This window comes from Artemia sp. Qi Xiang Cuo, chromosome 12 (assembly GCF_049724085.1).
Source record: "Artemia sp. Qi Xiang Cuo chromosome 12, ASM4972408v1, whole genome shotgun sequence".
Classification (NCBI taxonomy): domain Eukaryota; kingdom Metazoa; phylum Arthropoda; class Branchiopoda; order Anostraca; family Artemiidae; genus Artemia; species Artemia sp. Qi Xiang Cuo.
Genome location: NC_142805.1, coordinates 35,325,453 through 35,341,873, shown reverse-complemented (window position 1 = coordinate 35,341,873; position 16,421 = coordinate 35,325,453). Strand labels below are relative to the sequence as shown.

General features: G+C 37.3%; 1 protein-coding gene across 5 annotated transcripts in view; it reads right to left on the bottom strand.

Annotated features, from left to right (window-relative positions):
- Nucleotides 1-6,916: 6,916 nt before the first annotated feature.
- The window catches only part of LOC148946059 (polypeptide N-acetylgalactosaminyltransferase 11-like), a 99,826-nt gene continuing 90,321 nt past the window's right edge, over nucleotides 6,917-16,421 (bottom strand). For 3 of the 5 annotated variants that reach the window (XM_089098013.1, XM_089098015.1, XM_089098014.1), the window contains 2 exons: nucleotides 13,395-13,532; nucleotides 10,242-10,599 (listed from right to left, as the gene is read on the bottom strand). In XM_089098013.1, coding sequence (XP_088954139.1) covers nucleotides 10,432-10,599; nucleotides 13,395-13,532 — 306 coding nt within the window. In that variant the 3' untranslated portion in view covers nucleotides 10,242-10,431. Of the gene's footprint in view, nucleotides 7,122-10,241; nucleotides 10,600-13,394; nucleotides 13,533-16,421 lie in introns of those variants that run through there. The other 2 variants (XM_089098016.1, XR_016142542.1) reach the window with 2 other exon arrangements.

The following is a 16,421-nucleotide window of genomic DNA, read 5'->3' as shown; positions in this document are numbered from 1 at the left end:
CCAAAAAAGCGACGCATTCGGACGCAGTCGCATCGGATTTCACAGACTTCATTTTTTCTTTAAACTCTCGGTGAACATAGGGCCTTTACGCTTCATCCCACACATGACAGAAATCGTCGCAGCCAAAGTTACGTTTTTGAGCCCATTCCTCTTTTAATTTTTCACTGTTTTCAGAATGCTGAAAAGTCTTTCCACAACGACATTTGAGCAGGGAAGTCCAAAAATAAACCGAATGACATGAAGAACGCTATTGAACTTTAGCACTCCACTTGGTGTCTTGATGGATGCCACCGAATTCCAAAAATCAAACCTTCAGTCCTTAATCAAACCCCCCGTTGGTTATTTGTTCCAAATTTCGTGGATCTATCCGCGAGTCCGACAAAAACTAGTTTGTCAATCATTTTTGCCGAAATCCCGCCATTGCATCCAAAATTCCTATTTCCGTAACAGAAATCCATAAGCTCGGCAAGGAAAAAAGTGGTAAATCCTAATTTAAAGTAGAAATAAAGTATTAAAGTAGGTCTAAAAATATTAGAGGAGAAACATTCAAAATAAAGTAGTCTACTTTGAAATATAGTAGAAATGGAAGCACTGCCAGAATGTGAAACTACAAGCCTATTTGGGTAGAGGGCGAGCAAAGGGGTATACATATTTAAATAATGTAAATTGGCGTTACTTATTAAAGGACTCGAGGAGGCAACGCATTAGCTTTGATGATAATGTTTTAAAATGGATATCCCACTTTAATTAGAAGAAACTCTGATACCAAATAATTTCAAGGAGAACGCAGAAACTTCAGGAAGAATAGGATTAAGAAAAATAGGGAGGGTTTAAGGGAATTTACTAGCAGTACCATGGATTTACAAGGGTCGAATCATATGTGACCGAGGCATCACGTGCAATGTCGTTGAGGATGCTCATAGGATTCCTTATTAAGCTCTTATACCAAGATTCTACAATTGTTTGGTCATCGACAAATCTCCATGTATCGGGTAATTCCTTAAGGAGACTGCTGATCATAACTGAAAAAAGAGCCTATGGACGGTATTTTGGCTGCTCCATTGTGGACAGGGATGGGATTGAAATTATAATTCTAACATTAGACTATTTGTGATCAATGTCAAAGGAAAGAGGCAGCCAGTTTCACAAGGAAAAGGTCAACCGCGTTTTGGAGATCAATAGAAATCAGATGTAGTAAATTTCTAGTTTTCCATAATTTTCCCAATGGACTCAGTAAGCTGAACAAGGTGATGAGAAGTTGAGGTGGATTTTAATTTCCCAAATTGCCTCGGGTCTAAAGGAGGTAGAACTTTTTCCTTTTGCCAATCATCAAGGAATCCTTTTTATAGTTCTAAAGATATACGAAGGCATGAGGGAGATAAGACGAGCCTCTTCAAAACCAGGCTTTCGGTCTTATTAAAGGGGCTATTAAATCCTATTCTTATATCTTTGGAAACTGCAAAGACTGGGTAATCTCGTTGAAAAGGACAGATAGGGTTTCGGAAAGGAAGTCGCTAGAAGCGCTAATAAGGGGAATGGGATATCCAAAGAGCATACCCTTGATTTTCTTAGTATTCCAGTCTTTTTTCAGTCTCCAACTTGAAAATAAAAGAAAAAGAAGGGGGATTGGATCAGTCAGTAACTCATAAGAAACTACTAGAAGCTTTGTGACGATGAAAGCGAGGAACCTGTTAAGCATATTAGTGGGAACTTGTGGGTCAGGTATATTAAATTTAAGCTAATCATGGGTCCCGCTAACAAAATTCTTCTTAGGAATATAAATTTTTCGGTTTGCTAGTAAGCAAATCTTTGACCTTATTTCTGCAATTTATTTTTTCATCTTTCCTCAGTTTATTAGCTTCACTCAGCTTACCAAATCTGAAAGGCTTTAACTTGTCTTGAATTACTGTTTTTACGAGTTTGTTATTTTTACGATATTAAAAGGACGAAGCAGTACTTTTCGATCTTTCATCATGTTCAGATAGACTAGCGGCTGAAATTATCTTAGGGTAGAGGAGAAAAAAGAGAACACCAACACCTTTTTTCCGAGTGGGTGATCCGTTAGCAGCTATAACATATATTTGGTTTATCGTCAATATCACCTCGAATTCGGTTAGGCTGTCGAAATATAGACTTTCAGCGTTGATTTCAGAAGGGCAGCATTCGTTAGGTATATCTTGAAAAAAGGTTTCAATTTGCGGTGCTGAACAAGAACAAAGGGTGCAAGGGAGGATGTCTTGGAGGAAAGAGGATTGGGTAATTTTTTTTTTATATAAATTTACCTTGACAGGGAACAACAGGGGCATGGTGATAATCTGTAAGGAGGGGAGCGATATAAAGAGGAAAGATAGCCCTGGTCCAAGCAAGGAGGGCGGAGGTTGATTAAAGGACTGGGAAGTATTGGTGCTTGGAAAAGGTTGGTTAATCACCGACCTGTGTTCCAGAATATCTAATGGGAATTTGTTACTATTCGTTGTTGACCTGATGTCACGAGAGTAGCCTAATACCTCCGACTTGGTATTTTCTGCTTACTAAATGAATACTGTTCAGTGACGTTGAAACGCTTTTTGGAAGGATAAATTTTGCCAGCTGATACTCTTGGTCTTAGTCGGGCCATAAAAATGGCAAATTTAACGCACGATTTTCACCTGCGTGGATAATCATAATGTAATCCTACAGGTAAGAAAGACTACTTATTCTTGCTATGGGTAGAAAACGCCAAAAAGATGACTTGAGTCACCTATGAGTAACAAGTCTGTTTTTGAGGTCTATACTATGTCAGAAAACTAAAAAAACAAAAACAAAAAAATAAATAAAAACACTAGATATAGTTGCTTAAAACGGAAGGAAAATGGATGCTAATGAAAGCAAATTGGATGAATTAACCTCTAAACTACTCTCCTTACAAACAAGGTTTTCTCAGCTCGATTCTAGTGTTAAAGAGTCATATTAATATTTTAACAATAAATTCTCTGCTTATGAGAATGAAATCATAAGCGCAAAACAATGTGTTTCAATCCTCACCGATTCCACTAATTAAAGTAAAATTTTACTATTGATTTTACTCATATATACTATATACTATTGATTATAACCATGATAGATTGATAGAAGAGTTCACGGAGATTTTACATGAAATAGCAGGCCCGGTTCTAGGAAATAAAGGAGGTTGTAAGGATATAGAATTTTTTGATGAGGAATGTAGAATAAAAAAATTAGAATTGATTAAAGAAAAGAAATGGAGATTTTGAGGGAAGAGGAAATAGAGGAAAATAGGCTTCGACTAGTAACAAGGTTTAAAAATGTTCGCCGGGAGTATAAACGCCTTTTAAAACAGAAGAAGAGACTGGCTATTCAAAAAGGTAAGGAGGAGCTGATCCAGTTTTATGAAAAGAGTGATATGCGGTCTTTTTGGAGAAAGATTAAAAAAGGAGCCTCCATAGCTCAGCCAAAAGTACCTGACCCGAAAACATGGCCTACATACTACAAGGACGCGGTTCATGAAGACTATTCGTTTGACTGCTGGTTTAGCGACGAATCATCGAATACAGAGAATGAGACCAGTTTCCCACTGAAAGAACACGATTATGATCTGATAAAACCCGCATCGGAAGAAGAAATCGAAGAATGCATAAGCGCCATGGAAGGTGGATCAGCACCTGGTAGCGGTGGAATCCCAACAATGATCTTGAAACAATTCCAACTTTTATTTATGCCCATCTTCTTGGCTATCTTCAACTCAGTTCTGGCTTCCGGAGAATGGCCATCGCTGTGGAAAACATCTTTTATTTTGCCGCTATTCAAAAAGGGAGACCCAGCAGATCACAGTAATTATTGACCGATATCTTTAGTACCGAGTCTTAGCAAAATATTAGAAAGAATACTAGCTGCTAGATTAGCTCATTGGTTAGAAAAATATAGGATTTTGAAGGAGGAGCAGGCAGGATTTCGGGATGGATATAATGCTATTGATAGGGTCTTAGTCCTACAGGCGCTTGTAGAGAAATATGCAAAAAAGAAGAATAGGTTGTACGTTGCATTTTTAGATCTAGAAAAGGCCTTCGACAGTATTGATAGGATTTTCCTGTGCTTAGAACTGTTAAAGATGGGCTTACCAAGACTTTTTGTTAGGATACTAGCTGATATGTATAGAAAGACATTTGGTATAGTTAAAGTTTTAGGGAAGGAATTATCGTCGCCGTTTGAAATTAGAAAAGGAGTAAAACAGGGTAGTAGTATTTCGCCTAGGTTGTTCACGTTGTATATAAATGATATTGTTGACCATTTAAAAAGGTATGGGCCCCTACGGTGTCACTAGGGAACCTGACGTTATCTCTGTTGCTTTTTGCTGATAACGCGGTGTTGATAGGCAAGTCACCAGAGGAGCTCCAAATCTTATTGAGTATATTAGAAGAATATTTAGATAGAAAGAAACTAGTTTTGAATATTAAAAAGACTGAGATTGTGGTTTTTAGAGGAATTCGTGTGAATAATGATGATCAAAAAGTAGAATTTTATTATAAAGGTGAAAAAGTAAAAGAGAGCGAAAATTTTAAATATTTGGGAGTAACACTTTCAGCAAAAGGAGGATGGAAAGAGCATGTAAAACAGATGATTAAGAGAGGGAAAGCAGTTTCAGCTGCCATTTTACGTAATTCAAGGCTTTCAAGTATAAAAGATCTAAAAATGCATAAAAATTTTTTTCATTCTAAAGTTTTGCCTACTATCCATTACGGAGCTGAACTTTGGGGGCATGACCCGGCACCACAATTGGAATCAATTCAGCTGCAACACTTTAAGAGATTAATTGGTCTTCACGTAACGACCCACAATCAGACAATAAAAGGTGACCTAGGTATATTTTCGCTGAGAATGAGTAGATTAGCACAGATGATCCGGTACTGGCTAAAGGTTTTAAGTCTGTCAGAAGATAGGTTAGCTAAGGCAGCTTATGTGGAGATGCTACGGTCGAAACGTAAAAGATCGTGGCCGTATCAAATAAAAAATGTTTTAGATGGATTAGGATTATCATATATTTGGAATGAGGGGCTAGGTCCCTCAGATCAGGGTGAGTCGTGTTTTGAGATGATTGTATAAATAAAAAAAGAACAGGAAGTCCAAATTTGGACCCAGGCAGTTAAAAAATCTGAAAAATTGAAGTTTTATTCCCATGTAAAATAGATATTTTGATTTGAATACTATTTAAACTAGGATTACGGGGGGAGACATTGAGGGCTTGGTTTCGGATCCGAGCGAATTGCCTGCCACTAAAAAATAGAAAAAGAGTATTTGAAAAAAAAAGGCTGGCCCCAGATACAAATGCGGATTACTCTTGACCCAGATGTAACCTAGGTATTGAGGATGTCGCCCATATTCTCACCGAGTGCCAGAAACTTTCTCTATTATGGTAAATGTATTTTGAGGGTGTTAAGTGGGTGTTCCGGGGGACCCTGAAAACGACTGTAAAAAGGTCAATCAGGCAGTTATGTAAATATGTAAATGAAGCGTAGACATCAATGAGTGAAACTTGATATTTATGTTATTTTTCTTGTGGAGTGTGATTAAGAATACTGTTCTGTATGGCCTGTTTTTTGGCTTATAATAAAATTATTATTATTATTATTATTATTATACTTATTAATTTTTAAATATTTACTAAAATTTTACTTATTTATTCTATTGCTGTTCAGTTAGTTCTAGGACGTTTGATATTTATCTCTTCGAGTTTCGAAAATTATGTAATACGGGTATTGACGAATGAACGAGGTGCTTGGAAATCTCTTTTCAAGTCCAGGGTCACAAAAAATTTATCCAAGGTTCAAAATAGTGTTAGGAACGTTGTAGACCCTCGTAGTTTTAATAAATACTACTATTACTAACAACTCATTGCAGCATCAAGCCACCGGGGGCTAACGCAGCAACGCAGGCTCATCCTTTATCCCAATCTAGTCAAAGCCCCCCTCTTTATACCCTCCCAAGAAGGTCCTTTCTCCCTTAAATCTTTCGTTACAAAATCCTCCCACTTAATTCGGCGACGACCTGTTTTACGATCATCCGCACATTTTGCAATCTGTCGCCCTTCATCTGCACAGCGTATCCTAGCCACTTCCACCTCTTTCTCATTATAGCGCTAGAAGGCGGGATTGAACCTCATTTTTCGTACAGCTTACTGTTTGAGATATGATCAGTCAGTCAGGTACCCAAAACAATCCGCGGACGATTTCTCTGGAAAACATCTAATAAATCCTCCTCCGTCTTTCGGAGCACCCACGCTTCAGAACCATACTTGACCACTGTCATCACTGCAGTTGCACCAACTGTCTTAACTAGCAATGCTACTTAGGTAGGACTAAGTGAAGTTCTCCACTTGATCGATATTCTCCTTGCCCAACATCACCTTTTCACCTTTACTTAATCGTAGTCTTAGCGTTTTAGTCTTCATAACATTAATTTTCAAACCTACTTTTTATGTTATGTATGGCTGTTATTTTCTCTCGGGATTAGATCTTTCCCCCCTTTTGGACAGTTTGAGGCAAATTTGCATGTTTTAATTGATTTTTCATATCCTCTTGTGAATTTAGTTTATGTATTTGCTAGACTCAGTAGGATTACAATAATTATATAACTCTTTATGTCTTTGTTCTTGCTAATTTGTTTTACTTTTTGTTGTTATATTTAGTTCTTCGTTTTATTTCTAATATAGTCAATTTTCCACCGATCTTTCTGAAGTAAATCCTCAGGAAAGCAGGGGGCCTAAAATTAAATTTTTTGGTGCGTCGAAAAGAAACATTCGAACGCCAGGGCACTGGCCCTCGTGACACGAAGATCTTCGAAAAAAATACCCTAAAAACAAAATAAAAAGGGTGATCACCGCAACAGTCTAAACAAGTATTACGTGTCAGGATCAAGGTTCTAATGTAAAACCAAAATTTATTAACGTTAACAGAATAAAGGTAAAAATAGTTATAAAATTTAAAATAAAATTATCACAGTCTAATCAGATCCCATGAAACTTTAGCCTTACTATTACACAGGGTCATTGCAACATCAGCACCATCTGTTGGTTCTTCAACTCCTAGACATAAACCAGCAGCACTACTGTACAACGGAATGCCACCAACCTAAAAACAGTTTTATTATATCTCTTAAAACATTCAGTAGTTCACATTCAGCGATAGAGATAGTTTTGAAACCACACTTGCTGCTCAACCCCTTTATCAGAATATTTTTCCGAGTTTGAATTGTTATAACTTCTGTTGCACCCACAAATCCTCTTCTTCAACAGACGTGGTGGCTGAGCGTCTGATCTCCCTTCCTGGTTATATTCCAGGACAAATAAAAATCACGGTATTCTTAAAGAGTATGGAAAAATGAAAAGAGAGATATATTTGGTGCTTTAAAAGGGGTTTAATTGGAATTAAAAACTGCTACCGTTGCTGACATCGCGGCATTGCCCAGTGGAGCTAGAAAATTTAACACAAGCTTAATTTTAATTCATTAAATTTTGGGTTTCAACTAAAGGTGTTAATTTATTCAGAATTAACCGCAAATTTTATGAGAGTTGACAGAACCTATTGGTTTCCAACTATTATTTGATTGATCAACTACATGTAACTAACAGTGTAGGTAATGCTAGAGTAAACTCGTTTATCTGTGTGAATTAATTTAATAAAAAGGTAAAGCCAGATATAAAATGGAGGATGTGTAAATCAATATTTCTACAAATTAAAGTCTATCCTGTTTTGTTTAACAGATGGGGGAGTGAGTCAAAACTTTCAGAGACAGTTTCATTGGGAGTAGGGGGGGGGGCAGGGGCAAAAAAGTTTTTCCGATTCTAACAATAAATGTGTACCCTACGGTTTTTTCTGCCCTGGCGTCTGACAAACTCCATTGGTAGTAATAAAACAACTAGGGCTCCGTTAGTCTTATTTCTTCTCTGGACATCAAGGGGCCCAGCAACCTCGTATAATTACAAATATAAAGCCTCCACAAATAGCTTCTAATTCACATCCCAGCCTGTGTCGAAAAATTTCTGATCTATTTTATTACAAATCCGAGACTAGTATTGCAGTATATAAGTTCAAAAGCAAAACTGTAATAACTGTCTGAGTAATTTCAATGATTCTACTCTCTAAACATTGTGAGTAAATAACTTTACGATTTACATTTTGGACATTTTGAAAAAAAGAGGAAAAATACCAATTTACATTGATGCAGAAGTTGAAAATACTTTATTTAAATATTCTATAATGCAGTTAAATATGTCCGTTATTGTAAAAAAAGAAACCCACAAGTAAAATAAAGATTAATTGGTTTTTAGTTGGCTTTTCTTTGGTGAACAATAGGCTAGGGATTTAGTTCAATTAGAGTGATAAAAAAAGGACGTGACACTAGACTTTCAGTCCCTATGGCTATTCCCCGATTGCACCCTTTCTAATTCCTAAGATCTCTCCTTGCATTGGTATTCTGTTTCCGGGAACAACTCCCTTTGACTTTGGGGTTTATCTTTGTCCTTCCTTTCTGGTTCTATTGGAGATCTAGGTGTCCGTGAACCCAACAGGAATTTGCCTCCTGTCTACGAATCTGTCATTTTGGGCACTGAATCGAATCTGCTTTCGTCAACCAGTGACTTTTTCTCTCCGTTTTTTGAAGGCGTTTTGAACAAATGCAAATCTAGGGCAGATTTATCCTTTGTTGGTATTAAGAGAAGCAAACTTCCTTTTGAAACTTCAGTTAATCTGTAATCATCCGTGTTTGGCCAAAAAAGGTTTTCTCTTCTTCTAACAAAGCTAGAATATGTTATTTTTTTAGGTACGTCCGACATAAATCTCAGCTTTTCCCAATATTGTAAATTTATGGGAATATCGGTACTGAAGTATCGAGCCCCATATAGTTCGTCTCCACATGCCTCTGAACGTGAAATAAACTTAACAAAATGTTAATGTGCACACTTTACGGCAGAAAAGCACACATACCTTTATTACGACGCAACGAAAATCTTTTTCCTTAATAAGCACGACTACAAAATGTCAAAGGCGAAACCTCTATGTTTTGTCAATTTAATATTCCGCAAAAGATCCCAATGCGTTAGCCCAACCAGCAGATTTCCGCCGAAACTGCTGAATGTGTAACCTCCTAACTGGCAGGTTACCTTTAAGGGAAAGGGTTCACACCTCCCTGCAAAACGGATTACGTAATCTCACCCCTGGTAAATTACAACCAAAGGACAGGCTTCTGCACTTTTCTCTTTAAACTCACGGCAATTTCAAAATAATTCGCCAAAATGATCTCCAATCTGAAGATTTTACCAAATATTTTTTTTTTTTTTTCCCTATTTTCAATTTCAAAGCAGGTAGACGAATTGCGTGTATAATGCAATTTTCCTAGGTTTGGCTAAGCTCTCGAAATTTTAAGTCATTTAAGATGGTGTTTGATTTTGTGGGTATTTGCGCAATTTATATAGGCTATAATTATAGGATGAATTAACCCGTAACTTCAGAAATACATGTTCCAATCGCTGCGATCAGTATTAGAGACTGGCAGTGTCGTTAGTCCACTGCCATCGATTTTAGAAATCGGAAGAGGGGGCCGGAGTGGTACTTAGGCTCGCCCTTTATTCTCTAAGTAAAATTACTTTAAAAAAAAATTACGTCTAGTACGGCTATGTCCTCATAACCAACTAAGTCGTCTCTAGGAGGAGAAAAATGTCTCTTGGGAATCTCCCTTAAACGTATCTCTTTTCCCGCCAATTCAGAACCAGTGTGAGGGAGAAAACCTTCCAGCATTAACGAACAAAAGGTTTTATCTATACTCAACGATCTAAATGAATTTCATGAATTTTTAAGGAAAAAGTTACAAGTCAATAATTTGACAAACACGTTACTTACTAGTATGCCGGAATATAGATAAGACATTATGATGATTTATTAGAGCCAAATCCCTTACCATTTATATTTAATTGACATTCTTTTAGGTTAGTACTATCAAATAAACTAATCTAAAACAAATTTTCATCTGCCTAAAATCATAAATTTTATTAAGGTTTCTTTCAAATTAAGGGTGAAAAATCACCTAAAACGCAATTTATTAATCAAGTTGCTATGGGTATCAGGACCAGGACCTTATCATTGTTACATAGAGCACAGGATAGGTCGTCCCTGGCATCGTTTTTACTGCTTCCATAGAAGAAGTGAGACAAAGGGGAAAGTGGAACCCTTTCCTATAAAATAGACTTTAAACGGCAGAAATATATACAGTTAAATAAAATCAGATACGTTTTGGCAGCGCTTGCTCCAATTTCACACAAATACATAAAAAGAAAGTTAAATTACCTTAGTCTACATGTGACATCGGAAATATGAGAGCGTATAGGGATAAAGGTGTGCATGTCTCGATCTTACAGGGGGAATGCAGAGGCCGAAAGGAGGTCAGCTAAAAAATCAGCTTATCATAACCAATGGTAGGTTTCGGATTAGCCACAAAAGCACAATGTACCGCCCAGACATCTCCAATTTTGTAAACTTGAAATCTTTGGAAAAGTGTGGCGTTTCTAGAGAGGACCCCGGCCTGGTTCAAGCATCGACAGCAATGACATAGGTCCTAGGTATAAGTAACAGCTTCACCTTTCATTTCGCTTTGATAGTTCCATATTATATTTCTAGTCACACACTTGTAACTAGTGACTTCAAACGTAGCTTAAATACCAACTTCGGTACAAAACCACCGTTTTCTAAATATGTATTTGCTTTCTTTCGCTTAAGGAGAGTCATATTGTAATCTTAGTTAGAAGATTATCATCACAAACATCGAAAGCTGTGAATTCAACTTCAGTCAAAACTAGATTTACGTTTCCTTGGCGACGTGAAGTGTTGCAACAACAATTTGCTGGCTTCGTAAAAAAATGTTGCAGGAGCAACATTTTGGCCAGGAATCCGAGATAGGGATTCAAAAATATTACATTGACTTTGCAGCCAGTTGAAACGTAAGTGTATATGTGTAATATACTCTTAAATGTTCCAGAAACAAACAGATGTACGCAAATTGACAGTAGTATCTATCTTCTTGCTATGGTTTTGTCTTTTCGCTGTTGATTACTTTCCGTAAAAATTACAAACATAACATAAACCACGCATCGAAATTGCTAGTAATAGTATATAGTAGAATTTTGAAACCAGGGATGGATTAAAACAATATAATCTTACTGAACCTAGTTAGTACTATTAAGCTATTTGTCGCTTTTCTGAGTCATATACTATAAACTATTAAAAATTCAGGAGCTACATCACTGTGTGTTATTATTATTATTTATAGTCATTATGTAAATAATTGATTTCAGGTGACTTAATTTTATCCTCAACTGTAACGAAAATCAATAAAAGATGCACTAGTTGTGCACAATTTTTAACGTCTCACTCATGAAGATGACCGTGATCTAACAAACGACCGATGAAAAACTCTGATTTTGTTTCTTCGCTATCGATTACCTACGAATAGTGTAGCTAAGGCATCGGCTTGGAAACTAATCAGTTTTCACTAAAGGGTGTAGGGTAGTACCCCTGAACCTCCCTCACTAAGGCCAAATTTGGTCGGGTCACCAGAAAAAAGGTAAACTAATTTGTATGAGTTTCTAACGTCTCATCTTTGAGGATCACCGTCCTCTAACAACCTATCCTTACTTGCACGTCCCTCTCCGTAGCGGACGTGGAACCGACTTTTTGTATCTTTGAATGCATCAGGGGCCGATAACAGGTATACCCACAAACAAGAGGTGCTAACTCCTAATTACCGAAGATGACCATGGTATGAGAAGGAATTTAAAAAAATTTACATATATTAAATGTTGTGCCGGTTGCACCTTTTTAACCGTTGGCATCGTTACGAATTAAAACTCACAACATCGTCTTATAGAGTACAAGTAGTACTATGTATCTATTCCTAACTTCCCAAAGTCATATTACTGGAGCAAATTTTTACTAAAATAATTGCGAAACTACGTCACTGTGATCTGCTTTTACTTACGATCGTTGTGTGACCGCATGGAGACAAATTTCCTTGCCCTCAAATGTATCGGAAACGAAGGAAATGTAGACAAATTATTTTTTTTTTAGCCTAAAATGTATATCAGGAACCAGTAATAGGTACACTAACTAGGAAGGTTACCTAGTAGGAAATCCGAATACCAACTAAGGAATTCCAAGCCTCTCATCGACCAAATTAGGCAATTGACATGAAACAAACTTTTTCGGGCCCTCAAATGCATCGGAAGCAAATAATATGCACATAATAGTTTAACCAGCAAAAGATTCCAAACAATCATAGCAGAAGACTAATGCATAACAGCCATCTGTTACAAGTCCTTTCCTTGTCTTAAAATTTGAACCAGCTTTTTTTTCTAATGTGTACCACAACATCGAAGTATTTAACGCTTCAAAATTTTGAACCAATCCCTTAACCAAGAAAATGGCCATGCTCTAACAATGTATTTTCACTTGTGAATCACTTTCGTAGCAGAAATGAAACTTAATTTTTTGTATCTTCAAATGCATTAGAAGCAAAAAATAGGTACATCAACTAGCAAAAGATGCCAACCCTTCATCGCAAAGTTGATCAAGACGTAGGAAGCAACTGTTACTCACATGTCCCACCCTTGTCTTGAAACTTAGGCCAAATTTTTATAATCTGGTTAATAAAATCTATCTGTCTTGGTTCAAAAGAAGTCTTTCTTAAAGCGGGCCAACTTTCTAATATATCAATGCTTAAAGAAGAGCAAAGAGAAATATCTAATTTCTTTGGCGATTGGGCCAGGTAGCCGTTGCACATCTTAAGCCCTTTTCGATTTTAGTCCAACTTAGATGTGGAACTAGTGCTTGCCTGCTGGAACAGGGCTTTCTATTCGAAAGCAGAAACATCCCTCAATGGAACGAAAGCTTAGGTGAATAAGATCAGATAGTCCTCTGCGACACAGACTACAAAACTCCACTTCAGCTAGCACCCTGAAGGCGCAGACTCAATTACTAGTGAAAATTATCCTTTTTGGTCCCAGGCAAGGATTATACAGCTTCCCCAAATGCTGCATTCATCAATCCGGCCTAAGGACCATACTATCCGTAAAAACCGCGGGGGTTTGACACTTGACTTCTTTCTAGCATTAAATTGAAATCGAAGCACTAGAAAAAAAAAAAAAAAAAATCAAAGTGTTGATCCTGCAACAAAAATAGCTAACATTTTTATTTTTACTGGTGTGGAGTTGAGTGGCAGGTAGGCAAGGAGTGGGAAACTGAACGGGTGGGAAAATCTTGATTAAAGCTTTAAAGTCTATCTAACTGCTTAAATCAAAATTTAGTTTTAGCTATTTTAAGAGCTAAGAGTTAAACTAAAGGAAAGAAACAATTTACCTTTTCTTTGGTAGACCAACTTTGGTCACCTCCCATCAGATGACACTTATCAATTTTCGGAGCCTTGTATCTATCACCCGCGGTCAAACAGTAGAAACCAGCTAGAAGTAGCTCGTTTTTTGAAGATTCTGTCCACCTCTGAAAAACAAACAAATTAACAGAGAAAAATAAAAAGTGGAAAGTCTAAATATAATAGGGGTAACGTCTAAGGGTAATTTCAGAGACTCTGGCAAAGGGTCTCTTAGGACAAATAGAAGTGTAGGATCTTCCTCCTACACTTCTAACAAGGTTAGATAAGGATTTAAACAATCAGCGCCACTAAAATTGTAGCGTTTGGTAATGTTAATAAAAAAGTCGAAAGTTTTAAAGACATTTGGATAATTGATATAATAAATATGAAATATTATAGTATTGAAGCTGAAACTTTCCACCAAGCGATAATTAGTCAGCATTTTGTTTTGTTTTCAAGGACAATTCTAAGTCAAAATACAGTTTTCAAAAATGCGCCCATGGTCCACTCGAAAATTTTGGCAGATGGTCCTACTGCTGACAGAATTCTGCTTTTTTATCCTCCTCTTCATTTTAAAGAACCTGAAGAGACACATATTTGAAATACACAATAGCATCCATAATAGAGGCACGTGCATTTTACTAGGCAGAAATGATTTGACGAAAAACGGGTTAAATATACTTTTTATTCATGAAAAAAAGTCACCGTTAATATTTTCCAGGCGAAGTAACTGTTTTTACGAACTTGGAGTTCATTTTGCAAGTGTGTATGAGCTTACCATAATATGTTTTATTTTGTCTTTATTAGCTGTAGGCCTACCTACATAATTGGCAAGCGTCCGTACCCCCCCCCCCCCCCCAGCCAATCATTGACCTTCAGCTCGAAAAACAAGCGTTTGAAGTTATGCAAGACGTTGCTAAAGCCAAGCAGGTCAGGCAGGAAAATAGAAGTTTGTTGCGAGCGGGAGGATCCTTCAAAACACCAAATAAAAGGCGCATTATATGATGCAGCGTTTTCAAAACTAAAAGCACACATTAAAAACAGAAACTCACCCCATATTGCAAATTACAACTTAAGAGCGGAACTAAGAGAAAACTTTTCCAGAAACTCATCCACTGATACAGAAACATTTCAATGATCATTAAAAGTACTATTTAATCAGCCTTCACCCACTCGGCTGCGGAGATAGGTTTTCAGCCTTTTCATTGAAGAAAATGACCTCTCAACATATGCTGTAGAAGTAGGAATGACACAGAAAATGTGGAGTAACATATGAACGTTGGGAGATATGCATCGCTCACACTCAGCCAGACCCTGCACTGCCGTCTTTGAGAAAAGACTAAGAGCTACTTTCAGTCACTTAGCCCGACCATAGCTCGAGCTCAGCTTTCACATTGGACTCCGTTATTGTTATATCTGAGGCATATATCTTGATCAGATATTTTACATCTCCAATAGACTCTTTTACAACAAAAGAAGGCAGGTTTCCGCTGATCTTCATAATAACTTTGTGCTTTGTGAATTAAGATTTGAGGGATTGTATGAGTTAGTCTAGAATGAGATGAAAAGGGAAACTCGGCAGTTAAATTCTATGTGCTTTTCTGCTGGGATGTCATGTGGGATGTTGACGACATTTCTCTTTCGTGGCCTGGCAACGGTAATTTTGATTTTTTGGTATATGCAGGTGACAGCTGGACCGAATTTTTCCTTCACCTTCTTTCAAATACCTTGAAACATTTCTGTCACACTTTCGACACACTGAATACAGATAGCAATATCGATATTTTCTTACTGCAACAGCTTAGACAGATTCAGTGTATACCCCATAAAAAAACTATCACAATAAGCGTCACTATATAGTCCAACCTCAGGATGTTATTGAGCAGACTTCTGGCTTTTGACGACACACCACGGAGTCCCTATTTGTCTCTTTGTCTTCTTGGGCCTTAAAGGTCGGAAGAACTAACTGCATTGATATCAGTGTCGCATTGTGCCTCTCGGCCCATCGAGTTTTCTACAATCCTTTAAAATTGACTTCAGTGTAAGTTTTAACGATACAGCTTGGCTTGGCGCTGAAGTAAAAGAAAGTTACTGTTTCACGAATAACATTCATAGTGCTTGATATCAGGGATTTAGCTCGAGTCCATCAAAATAAGCTCAAGGAATGGGCGATACTGTGAACATATATGCCGACTGTAAATTTTTTCGACATAAAAGCCTGGGTTCCTGACAAATACCCGCTAACGTTTGCAGCCCCATCATACATCGTCCCATGCTTAGTTTCGTGTCGTCCGCCAGAATAGTAAATAAACGAGCTGATTTCACTCGAGAATCTTTGCAATAACGAGCTATCCACAAATATCAACCAGTTCGTTGTGAATTTTGGGGGCTGCAATACCGGGCATTGCGCGCACTTTTCTCAAACACTTTTTCATTATTAAATCATCTTTCATCCGACATCGTAAGAAGCTCCTAAAATTTTCACCTTTTTTTACAGGCTCTAAAAATGTCAATTTTCGCAAATCTTCATCCCTACGCAGTTCTAATCCTTGCCATCACACAACAGAATTGTTTCCGTGATGAGATAGAACTATTTCCTGTTTATTTCTATTTCCTCTCCGTTCGGAGTTGTCAAGACTTTCACTACAGAGGACCTTTGCCTGCTCACTGTTACCATAAAACTGCCCCGTCAAACAACAGCGTTTTTGTGACAAGAGTATGACTGATGTTTAGAAAAGTCTTCCTGGGCGTTTTTCCAATTCACACGAAGATGCATAATTTTTCGTGAGGCCCCGTTCCGGCTTGATCACAAGCAAGCAAAGCACAATATTTGTAGAAACACTTTTTTTTACTGCAGAAAACGCTAGCCAAGCGTACTTATCCAACCAGATAACTTGAAACTTCCTTGTTTTTGAGCCAGTTACATGAACTGGGAAAGGATAGTCCTTTTTTGGTTTAAAATACATTTTCCAATAAATTATATTCCCTCGGAAACCAAGTTTCTTTTTTCCAAAAAG